The sequence below is a fragment of the Callorhinus ursinus genome, unplaced genomic scaffold (genome assembly GCF_003265705.2).
Source record: "Callorhinus ursinus isolate GAN/ISIS: 27379988/994484 unplaced genomic scaffold, GSC_fseal_2.0 scaffold1, whole genome shotgun sequence".
Taxonomy (NCBI): domain Eukaryota; kingdom Metazoa; phylum Chordata; class Mammalia; order Carnivora; family Otariidae; genus Callorhinus; species Callorhinus ursinus.
This window is the reverse complement of record NW_027397063.1, coordinates 83,260,594-83,273,420: the sequence shown is the minus strand read 5'-3', so window position 1 is coordinate 83,273,420 and position 12,827 is coordinate 83,260,594. Positions and strand designations below refer to the sequence as shown.

The window sequence follows — 12,827 nt, the reverse complement described above, 5'->3', positions numbered from 1 at the left end:
TACTAATTACTGTATTCTGAACTTACAGAAGTTTTTAAACTTTGTCATTTTTTTTTTAAAGATTTTATTTATTTATTTGAGAGAGAGAGAATGAGAGATAGAGAGCACGAGAGGGAAGAGGGTCTGAGGGAGAAGCAGATTCCCCGCTGAGCAGGGAGCCCGATGCGGGACTCAATCCTGGGACTCCAGGATCATGACCTGAGCCGAAGGCAGTCGCTTAACCAGCTGAGCCACCCAGGCGCCCTAAACTTTGTCATGTTTATGTCAATACAATAAGCATTAGTATACTTTCGATTCTGAGTCTTTGCTTTTCAAGTTTTAGGCTATATGTACCAGTTGATGCATTTTGGTTAGCAATTAACTCATTAATGAGAAATTCATAAAATTTCTGTGTTTAACTTAAGAAACTTGTTTTAAATTTCTCTTTTGCATCCAGTATATCAGATTTTGACTATTTATTATTTGGCTTTAAATTTCATTATCTAAGGGTAACATGTATAACAAATTAATGTGTTTTTTCTTCTTCTTCCTAGTCAAAAGATTTGGTAAAAACCTACCCTCCCTTTGTAAACTTCTTTGAAATGAGCAAGGAAACAATTATTAAATGTGAAAAACAGAAACCAAGATTTCATGCTTTTCTGAAGGTAACATGCGTTTCTTTCAAATAAAAAATCTGAGGATAATTTCTGAAGGAGTTCATTTAAATTATGCTTTTAGTAAAAATCTATCCATTGTAAGAACACCTTAATGTTTAACCTGTTAACTTTAGCCAGACCTGAGAGTGGCAGTGATATTAGGCTTCAGAAGATTTAGATAGCAGAGGCCATGAGGGAGCTGAGTGAATGAAAATGTTGTCTGTAGGTACTCATATTTTTTAAAGTTATACATGTTTTAGTTCTCAAACATTTGTCAGTGTGATTTGGTTTTCCCTTTAGGGATTTTTTTTTTCTTTACCAGTGCTTTATTTTGTTTACTCAGTGGTATCAGCATAGTTAATACCTCAAAAACTGTTTTTTCTTGTGAATGGTGTAGACTCAAGAGAAACTTAAGATGGAATTTATACGAGTGTGCAGAGAAACTCACTTTGTGTTTAAGATGCTAATCCTTGAGTGGCCAGGAGGTCAGTTCAGGTCCTGGAAGATTATTTAACCACAGTAATCTTCCAGAGAACAACTGCCACCCCATCTCTTCTATTAGTTCTTTTCAGGGCACTAGTGATAAGGTATAATAAATGTAAGGCGTTTAATCTTTGCAGAAAACCTTTTTTATTGTTAATTCTTTTCAGATAAACCAAGCTAAACCAGAATGTGGACGGCAGAGCCTTGTTGAACTTCTCATTCGACCAGTACAGAGGTTACCCAGTGTTGCGTTACTTTTAAATGGTACTTGTCTGATCTGTTTTCAGACTACTTTGGATGGTTTTTTATAGAATTGTTTTGCTCTAAAAATTTTGAAATTCTTTTCATTTTCATAGTTTTCTTAGATTTCAGCATTAAAGTTTATGTCTTACATAGAAAATACCTTTATGGATAATCTTAAAATCACAGATACTACAATAATTAAGTCTCCTAAAATGCTTTATTTGTTACCATATCAATTACATTGACTATTTTTTTAGTTTTGTTTCTCTACCAAAAGCCTTACGTTTATTTCATGGTGTGTCATTAATTCAAAATCAATTTATATCCATGTAAATAAAATTAACCCACAAAAATCACAAGATGAGAGACGATTCATGTCTCAAGTTATTTAGTCCTTTTCTGAATCTTTATAAAATCTGTATACTTGATCTAATGCTTTCTTTCTTAGATTGTGCAGAACACCCTTGAAGCCTGAATCCATTTATTCTGGAGCTTAAAGAGAGTTAATTTTATTTTTTTACATTTAATTTTTATGAATAAATTTTGCCTCTATCAAAAGAAAAGCATATGTATATGCCTTTACATTTAGCTGACTAGTGAATATTTTTAGGACAGGGTCAGTTTTTATATTTTTTAAAATTAAGTATGAAAACTAAATTACAAACAGGAATAAGTCTGTAATAAAGCATTTTGTTTCCCAAACCTTAAGCACATTATTATGGATAGCAGCAGATAAAGAGGCTAATTTTGTGACTGTTTAATCTATTTTTCTCTTTAAAATATTTTGGGTAATGTATGAGTTGTAGTAATTTAAAAAATTGATCTTTTTTGTTGTTTTTAAGATCATCTAATGTAGGTTAGAATAGCTAGTTTATAAGATGATTTCCCCCATCTTTAAAAGCTGTCCTGTTTTTTTAGATTATAAGGAGACTACACGAACAAAGCAGTGTGATTTAACTTTATAAAGCATTTTTTGGGATTATTTACTTCATTATTTTTTATTAAGTATATTTAGAAATCCATCAAATAGTTTCTAAGCTTTTCTCTTATGAGATCGGGTAGACATGGTACTAGGGAACCATCAGATGGAACATGGCATAGGGAGCTTAACCTCTATAGGAGTCAAAGTGTCAGCATGTCATGAACCTCTAAGTTAAACAAAACCTGCCATTTGCAGGTTTCAGGGTTACCGTATGCTCTCTGTTATAGAGCCATGGGTCCCAACATGAAATACAACATATAATGACTTCTCAGCTAATTGAGGATTGTGTGTTTTCATTCAGCACTTTGGAGAGAGCTTGAGGAACCTAAGTGTCCCCAGGCTTTATTAAAAGGGAATTGAGATAGCAGTGTAAGAAAATCTGTACATATCCTGAGAATTTAGTCAATAAAATTGTGGAAACCCTAACAAATGTGTAAGAAGAGAGCTCCTAAGAGAACATGGAAAAACTTTTTTTGAAGTAAAGCTTAGATAATATCTTTAAAAAATTAAGCAGCCTATATCAAAATGGACAGCATTTTATTTTATTTTTTAAAAAGATTTATTTGAGAGAGAGAGAGAGAGCATTGGGAGAGGCAGAGGGAGAGGGATAAGCAGACAGGTTGCTGCTGAGCTTCCCAACATGGGGTGTTATTCCAGGACCCTGAGATCATGACCAGAACCGAAGTCAGACACTTAACCAACTGAGCCACCTCCCCAGGTGCTCCAAGATGGACAGTATTTTGAAGTCAGATTAAAAACTATTTTTTTTTTTACTACTGTTTTTCTAATCATGGAAAAAAACCATTTTATCATAACAGATCTTAAGAAGCATACAGCCGAAGAAAATCCTGACAAAAGCACTCTAGAGAAAGCTATTGGATCATTAAAGGAAGTAATGACGTAAGTGCATTATTTCAATTTCTTATTGTTTCCTAGATTAAAATGGAATTGTAGAACAATTAGGAATCATAAATGAAGAAAAAATATCAATGGCAAATTTTTATAAAGTGTTATCTAAATTATTTTTCTAATAGTGTAGTTACACATTAAAATGATGAGAGAAGTATTGTAAGAATACATTGATAAATCAAAAACATTTATTTCTTAAGGTATTAAACTATTATGCATAGAAAGTAACATTGATTTAGAAATTTGGTGATGTTATAAATACTTCTGGACATGTTCGTCATATACCTCCAGGCATAGTGTGTTCTTGTCTTCATTTAAACTACCCAAATGTAACTCAGTTGACTGTGGTGAAATAAAAAGAAAAGATTTATAATACTTCTTTCACTTTTACTTTTGATTTTTTGTTTCTTACCTTGAATTTAATGGAGTATAAATTGATAGGGTTGGTTGGAAATGTATTAAAGTATAAACTCTGTGGAATTGACTTGGGTGATTGATTGTTAAACTTAGGCTACTTACTGTAGGTCTAACTTGGAGATGTAGCTCTAATCAGAAATGATCTTTTTTTAATTTAAATTCAATTAATTAACATATAGTGTATTAGTTTCAGAGGTAGAGTTCAGTGATTCATCAGTCTTATATAACACCCAGTGCTCATTACAGCATGTGCCCTCCTTAATGCCCAGTTACCCTCCACCTCCCTCCCCTCCAGCAACCCTTAGTTTGTTTCCTATGATTAAGAGTCTCTTATGGTTTGCTTCCCTCTCTATTTTCATCTCATTTTATTTTTTCTCTCCCTTCCCTCCCCTGTGCTCTATTTTGTTTCTTAAATTCCACATATGAGTGAAATCATATGATAAATGTCTTTCTGTGATTGACTTATTTCACTTAGCATAATACCCTCTAATTCCATCCACGTCATTGCAAATGGCAAGATTTCATTTTTTTGATGGCTGAGTAATATTTCAGTGTGTGTGTGTGTGTGTGTGTGTGTGTGTGTGTGTGTGTGTGTGTGTACACCACATCTTTTTAGGGGTCGTGAGTTCAAGCCCCACGTTGGGTATAGAGATTATTTAAAAATAAATAAGTAAATAAACTTAAATGATCTTTCTTTTATTTTTATTTTTTACATTTTAATTTTTTTTTAAGATTTTATTTATTTATTTGAGATAGACCGAGTGAGAGCACAAGCAGGGGAAACAACAAAGGGAGAGGAAGAAGCAGGCTCCCCACCGAGCAGGGAGCCTGATGTGGGGCTCCATCCCAGGATCATGACCTGAGCCAAAGGCAGATGCTTAACCGACTGAGACACCCAGGCACCCCAGAAATGATCTTTCTTGATTATTATAATCAGAAATGAAAACTTGCTATTGTTTTGCCTCATGGAGGGTGAGGGCACTTTAACTCTTTGGACATTATGTCATCAACATGTTTAATAGATCTAGTTAAATGATTTCTGAGATTTCCTGAGGTGCTTCTATATGAAACAGAGTTTCTTAAAATACTTAGCTCTAGAGAGCGGGTCCAGCAGCAGAATAATGTTCAAATTAGCAAATAACAGCTTCTGTTTTTGTTTATGTATATTTTATATGTCGATCAGCCAGCCTTCATGCTTTTGCTTTGTTATTTTAGGGCCAGGATAATAGTTTTTTTCAACACTTAATGGTTTAACGTACACTGCACATAATTTACCTTGATCCTTTCAACAAACTGAAGTAGACAGCGTTAACTTAATCTTCACAAAAGAGAAAGCTGAAAGGTTATTACTTGCCCAATTTACTTGTTTGGTGTGTAGAGTACTTTACCAGTATTATTTTGATGGGGGAGCCATCAGGCCTCTAGGCACCCCCCAACCCTGTTTCTTTATATCTTGACAGTTTTTTAGTTGTTTCAGGAAGAAGGTGTATCCTATCCTTCTTACTTCATCTTGTATGGAAGCATTAGTCTTAGTTTTTGTTTCAATAAAATGATTAGGATATGACTTGGGAATGACCTACATAAAACCTTAACATTTAGAATTGTTAATGTGAAGTTTGTATAGGTTTACTGTATTTTAGGAAGTATATAGTGAGTATAGTAAAAAAAAAAAATAATACAGAAAGAAGATAGTAAAACAATTTTCTGAAGGATTCTATGGAATTTTTTTTAATATAATAGGCTACTTTTTTTTTTTTTTTAAAGATTTTATTTATTTGACAGAGACACAGCGAGAGAGGGAACACAAGCAGGGGGAGTGGGAGAGGGAGAAGCAGGCTCCTCGCGGAGCAAGGGAGCCCGATGCGGGGCTCGATCCCAGGACTCCGGGATCATGACCTGAGCCGAAGGCAGACGCTTAACGACTGAGCCACCCAGGCGCCCCATATAATAGGCTACTTTTAGGAAGTATTTTAACTGATTCAGTTGTCAAAATTAAGATAAACACATGGAAGATCATTTTTTGTGACACGAGATATCTTTGTATGCAGTTTTCATATTTTAAAAGTTGAAGTTTTAAAAGTAAACATTAATTTTTCAGCCATATTAATGAAGATAAGAGAAAAACAGAAGCCCAAAAGCAAATTTTTGATGTTGTTTATGAAGTAGATGGATGCCCAGTAAGTATTCATTTTTGATGATTGTCAATTTATTTTCTTTCTTATTATTTAGATTCTATAGTTCTAATATAAACAGAATCTTGGCACCATCTTCTTTTTCTTCTTTCTTTTCTTTTTTTATTTTTAAAGATTTATTTATTCTGGAGGGTGGGGAGAGGGAGAGGGAGAGAAAGAATCTCAGACAGACTCCCCACTGAGCACAGAGCCCAACATAGGGCTCGATTCCTGATATAATGACCTGAGCCAAAATCAAGCCAAAACCAGATACTTAAACAATTGGGCCACCCAGGCACCCCGGCACCATTTTCTTTTAAATGATAAATTTAAAAAGATTACTACCGAGTGATCTCTTTTACTAATATTTTCAATCTATACAGGCTAATCTTTTGTCTTCTCACCGAAGCTTAGTCCAACGAGTTGAAACAATTTCTCTAGGTGAACACCCCTGTGACAGAGGAGAGCAAGTAACTCTCTTTCTCTTCAATGACTGCCTGGAGGTAAATTTGTACTTAATGTATATAACACTACTGATTTGTGTGACTTGCCTGAATATTTAAAGCCAAGCCTTGACTGAAGTAGAATATACAAGTTAAAGTAAACTTAATCACTTTTGAGACTTCTTGTTGGTTTAATACTATTAATAGAATGCTTTTAAGAGAAGGCTTAATACTAAGAAGTATGATAAATTTTCATGACTTAAAATCCAAGTCAAAATGAAAATTTAGTTTATTTTCATGTTAATAAATGCTTAGGTCAAGAATTTTAGGAACTTTCTGTTTCTATGTATGTTTGTTCAAGATCCACAAAATAATTTGAAATTTAAGTAGATTTTTCAAGCAAAGAGGGAGCCAGTATTTTGTTGAAGAGTAGGATAACTTGATTATTTACTACCATGAATCATGATCCCCCGATTTTTGCTTTTAAAACAGCAGGTTTTAGGGTGAGTGAGTGGTTAGTATATCAGATGGGGTACAATGATTATAATTTAAAATTCTCATCTATTAAAGCATTTCCCCCATATTCTGTGGGCAAATTGAATCATCTTTGTGTGCTTTTCCAACTCTAATAGTGTATTTTTAAACAATGAAACAGTCTAATGGGAGATATAAAAATGTGTATTTTCCTTTATCTCAGAAAAAAAAAACCTGTGTATTTTGATAAAACAAATATTAGAAGACTCCTGACATTTCTGTTATTAGGTAACTTGCTTTTGCTTTCATTGAAGTGATTTGATGGGTTTCCTTTTGCTTTAAAGTCTATACCTCTTGTATCCTTTTCTACTTCTCTTAAAGTGCTGCCCTCTTATATACATTATTATTTAAAGTGTAAAATACAAGGGAATTTTAGAGAACCAACCATGTGCAGTTACAGGTGTAATAAAATCTCACCAAAACTTGATTTGTGTTAAATGCAGAATTTTGTTTAGTGAGGTTAATAAAAAATCGTCTTTTTATTGGTCAGTAATGTCACAAAAGACAATGAAAATACTACCCATAATTGAAGGTACCCTGAACTGAAAAAGTCATAAAAAATCATGAGGCAGATAATTTTGAACTACTTGTCACCCCCATAAGGAGAATATCAGCCTGCTTTGCTTTGGAGAACAGGGGCCAGGTGAAGTCAATTTCCAGTGGGGTTTTACTGTACATAGTTGCTCAGTACTTCTGTTTGCTTCTCTTAAAAGCCTTTTTTAGGTTTTTCCTCTTGAAGTGCCCAGGTCAACTGGCTCCATTGTCTGTACCTCTTTGCTAATCTATTCTGGGTTTTATCCTCATACTCTTGAGAGAGTTGTGGCTTACTTTAAATTTTTGATCATACATCTTCAAATTCCATGAAGTTTTCTATAACTGCCTCATTGACTTACCTGCCTCTTTAATTCCTGTCATTGGTTATTTCCTGTAGCTTCTGAGTCCCATTATGTGATACTCCGATTCCGCATTTCCTTTACTTTCTTAAATCCACTGACTTTTTGTTCTAGTTTATCTTAGCTCCCTATCTTAGAATCATATTAACTGAAACAGCTCTATCGCCAACATTCAATTTGGACTTCAAGATTTATAATCCTAAACTTTTATTCTTTAGCTTATTAAAAAAAAAATCCTTAGCAAATTTGGAGTGAAGAATATGGTAAAAGTTAGAAACATTTAAAGTGGATAAAATCTATATTGACTTCTCTTAAATTTGACAGTTGATGTTTTACTGAAGCTAAACTGAGGATTTACAGACATATATTCCCTTTTATATTTTATCTGTGTTTTGAGTTTTTACCTTGATGTGCTAGCATTTGTGTCATCAGTGTTGGTACTTGTTATTGTTTTTCCTTTTTAAAAATGAACTTTAAAATTATTTGCTTATCCAAATTGATTTAAAAGAATATTCATATTTATGGTGGAAATTATTTAAAGAAACTCTTTATTGCTTATTTTAACTATATTAATGTAAATTAACTTTTAATATTTGATATGTAACAGATCTGTATCATATTTCTGCTTCAGTGTGAATATGATATTGATTGCCTTTTGATCTTTTCTGATTAGCCAACACAGGGTAGTGCATTTTTAGCCATACTGTGTCATTCATGATGATGACCAATCTCAACACATTAAGTAACTTATCCTAAGTCATTTTGTGTTAATATCTTTCATTTGATTATTATGACCTCAAAAAAGACATTCTTTTAAAAAGGCAAAATAGTACACTAGGCTTTCATGGAAATGAAAATAATAAATTTAGAAACCTTATAAAATTCACAGAATTCAGTACATTATGAATCACAAGGTCCTTTCTGATTTTGCTCCTGTCTTCCCCAGAGTTACTTTACCTATCTTTTCCTCTTACAGGAGTTCGGGGTTTAAGTAAGGTTCCATCTTAACACTGTAGCTTGAGTTTATAATTTGTGTCATTTGCATAATGTATTGTTTAGTTAGTTAGTTCTTTACCCTGCCTCTTTCTGAATGGTATGTAAATATCACGAGAGCCAGAACCATTTCTGTGTTATTTACTCTTTTGTTCTCAATGCCTTGTACAGGATCTGAGATCATTGTGAATTCTGCTCTTAAACTGAAATCAATTATCTTTTGAACTCAAGACTGTGATCCCAGAGCAACTATTCCCCTTCCTAAAATCAAAGTTTTTTGTTGAAGATTCCTCTGTCCTTCAATGCTATTCCTTCTCAAAGTGCTTCTGAGTTTTTTCACACCTTTGGGACCTTTTCAGTAGATCTTGTCCCTTTGTCTGTTTTCCTGACTTTTAGGCTCTTTTCATATATACATCAGCATTTCTGCTACACAATTACATTCATGTATGAATTTGTCACATGGTAACTCTGCTTCTTATCACATAGTAATTCTGGAATGACTAATAGTCAAAAAGAATCATCTGTAGATTTATGTGATTAATATCATTTTTAAGTATTTGGTCTTTAATTGTTTTCATTCATATTTTTCTGTAATCAGATAGCAAGAAAACGACACAAGGTTATTGGCACTTTTAGGAGTCCTCCTGGCCATACCCGACCCCCAGCTTCTCTTAAGCATATTCATCTAATGCCTCTTTCTCAGATAAAGAAGGTACTGGACATAAGAGAAACAGAAGGTATGCTCACTGGATAAACTTGGCTAAATGAAAATAGTTAACATTCATTGTAAGTTTGATTCTCTCCCTTTTGTTTTTTTTTTAAACTGGTAAGTTACGTTTTTATTTTTATTTATTTTTAAAGATTTATTAGAGAGAGCGCACGTGCACACGTGAGCAGGGGGAGGGGCAGAGGGAGAGGGAGAGAGACAATCTCAGGCAGACTCCCCACTGAGCATGGAGCCTGACACGGGGCTTGATCTCACAACTCTGAGATCATGACCTTAGCTGAAATCAAGAGTTGGATGCTTAACCAACTGAGCCACCCAGGTACCCCTAAACTGGTAAATTATCTTTAAATACAGTTGGTTAGTTTGGTAAAGTAATTTTTCTTATACTTCTATCCCAACTCTTCTCTAGGAACCTACTTGATATCTTATTTTTCTCAAATGAAAATACTATCTCAACTTGTGGGATATCTTCATCCCTTAAGGGACAAAGAGCTTTTAAATGGTTATACGTGAAGATAGTGCAGTAACTTGGCCTCTTATCCTTACAAAACTTACTTTTATTCCTTCAGAATCCAGAAGAAATCAGTCTGTTACCTGTGCTCTGCATCTTATTCCTTCCCTGTTGGCAATGGCTGCTTTGCTAGGAATATGTTTAGGATATGACCAGGAAAGAAGTACATGAATAAATGTACCTAAAGTAACTATGGTAGAATTAACATGGGACAAATGTGTATTAAGGAGAGTTTACTCAACCTTGATAGTGTTAGGGAGGGTTCTCTGAAGGCCTGCAATTACCAAAAGTTTATACCTACCAAAACCAGTATCATCGGTTAATTGGCATGTGTGTGCATGGCCATATTTTAGATGTTATACATAATGTTTTTACGGTGTAAGCTGGTTCCATTACTGATCCCATCATCTGATGATGGAAGACTTTGAGTTAATGAGAAACAAAGAAAACTTGAACAGCAGCTTTTATTGCTATCTTTATTTGGTTGTCAGATTCTGGATTTATTAAGGGTTACAGTAGTGCATTTATTTAAATCATCTCCATATTTTTGGATCGGAATTATAGATTATAATTATTGTTTAAAATAGGTTCTGTTTTAGCATTTTGGTCCAAAAACATTTTGTAACATTTTGATATTTGGATATTTTATTTCTTTGCACTTGATTTAAGTTATGAAATTAATCTTATCACATTTTAATTTAAAACTTAAATTCTGGAATTCTAAGAAATGATATAATCTAATTCAAAAAAATTGTCTCAGAAAATAGTAGATTTCATAGAAAATACTACTTAATGTCAGTAAATTATCATTGTTGGTTTCTCACATGGTACTTACTATTAGAATTCTTTCCAGTGCTTCAATGTAACATGTGATGTTCTTTGTCCAGTTAAAAATAGAGGGATGGGAAGGATGGAGAAGAGATAATTTTATTGGAATTTTGTTGCTCTGAGGAAACCAAACTTGAGTAAATCTATCATTTTCCAAGGAGTAACACTTAATGTTTATACTTATTCTGGAACCCTAGATTGCCATAATGCTTTTGCCTTGCTTGTGAGGCCACCAACAGAGCGGGCAAATGTGCTGCTCAGTTTCCAGATCACATCAGAGGAACTTCCAAAAGAAAACTGGCTAAAGATGCTATGTCGACATGTAGCCAATACCATTTGTAAAGCAGACGCTGTAAGTTCTTAAACAACTATTATAATGAAAGTTTTAACTTCATTGCAATGCATTCAGACTAACCCTGTACATTTCTAATGACTTGGTAATTATGAATGTAGGAGAGTTTGTTTTATGTGAATTGAGGAAAACTGGTTTAAAAAATTGGTTTGGGAAAGATTTTTTAAAAGTATAGACACACGAGACATTTTGAGTCCCTAGCTTACAGATAGGTCCTCAAAGCCTAATAGCTCCTGTGCCTTTCTGACTGAGTGAGGCTTTTGGGACTTGTTCTAGTACTCTGTGATTTTTATTGGTGCTCTTTGACCTGGCTATTTGTAAAATAGAGGGAATCTTGTTTCTATTGTTCTTTTATCTTGTTGAAAGCAATAGGTGAGTTGTAGCAAGTTGTTCTGTCAGGCCTGTTGCCAGTCCAGTTTTCTGAGCCCAACCTCTGAAAATCAAATACCATTATGAATATATAATTATCTTATACAGCTTAAAGTGCAGATACATGAGAAAATCAAATTACTAAAGTTAAATGACTCACAGAAATCAGATAGCCTGTAGTAGATCTTGGATGAAATCTAGATCCCTTAAGAAATAATTTGATTTCTTCATTATAAATGGGAGAGACATGTAATAGACAGATATAGACCCTTTCATCTTTATACAAATGACATAGAGGAGAATGCATTGATAAACGACCGTTTTCAGCACAGTAGTACTATAATGAAGATTGCCTTGGACATTCCTGTTGGACTAAAATGTTTATCGTAGTTAAGTCTGACTTTGAAGGCTATTAAGGTATAATTATAATGGTTTATAGAGTAGGTAATATTTGATTAAAACCTCCTACCTAAATGTTGAGAACAATTAACAGACCTTCCCCCTTTATTTAAAAAGCAGGAGATTTAAATTTCTTTTTCAGTAAATGACATGACAGGGAAAACCAAAGAATAAAATCCTGAGATTGACTAATTTGTTCTAATTGTCATTTATAGAACACTTCATCCAGCATGATGTTTTTGTTTTCTTAATTTCTATGGGCCAACAATATGTTGTTATAAATAAAGGATTGTTCCACAGAAAGGTTCGCAGAAGGCTAGTGCATACAACAGTGCTGGCTAGAAAAATGATGAAGACAGCTTTTGTTATAAAGCTTACAAAAGTGTTCATTGTTAGGAGGAATTTGTTTTCCACAGGTCTAAGTATGCATATATAAAATGGATCCTTGTAGTATAGTGACTGCCTGTTGTAGAAATTACTCCTACATTTATTATGTCAGACTACATGGCTTATGAAGACCTTTCCAAATTTATAACCATAATACTGAAGTGCTGTTAATGGAAAATTTTCCTTAAAATGTAGTCTATTGAATTACTAGCCACAGGATGGCTAATCATTCTAGAACTAAAATATAAACAGCTAATGGAAAAATTTCATATGTTAGCCACAAGATGGCAGCAAACATTTAACTATGTCCTGATTTATACTTAAACCACAAAATTCTTTGAAGTTGTGAAATTTTGTTACTAAGAAATATTTTGTAAATTGAGATATTCTCACTGACTTCAGTTGAGCTCTTTCCCACATTTAAAATACTACACATAGGGCACCTGGGTGGCTCAGTTGGTTAAGTGACTGCCTTCGGCTCAGGTCATGATCCTGGAGTCCCTGGATCGAGTCCCGCATTGGGCTCCCAGCTCAGCGGGGAGTCTGCTTCT

The 12,827-nt window shown here is 33.8% G+C and overlaps 1 protein-coding gene across 1 annotated transcript in view; it reads left to right on the top strand.

The window, feature by feature from the left end:
- The window catches only part of ECT2 (epithelial cell transforming 2), a 54,044-nt gene that overhangs the window by 29,417 nt on the left and 11,800 nt on the right, over positions 1–12,827 (top strand). Inside the window, 7 exon segments of the mRNA XM_073897135.1 lie at positions 534–644; positions 1,286–1,382; positions 3,162–3,243; positions 5,768–5,846; positions 6,224–6,343; positions 9,302–9,440; positions 10,967–11,121. Of these exon segments, the coding sequence (XP_073753236.1) occupies positions 534–644; positions 1,286–1,382; positions 3,162–3,243; positions 5,768–5,846; positions 6,224–6,343; positions 9,302–9,440; positions 10,967–11,121 (783 nt within the window).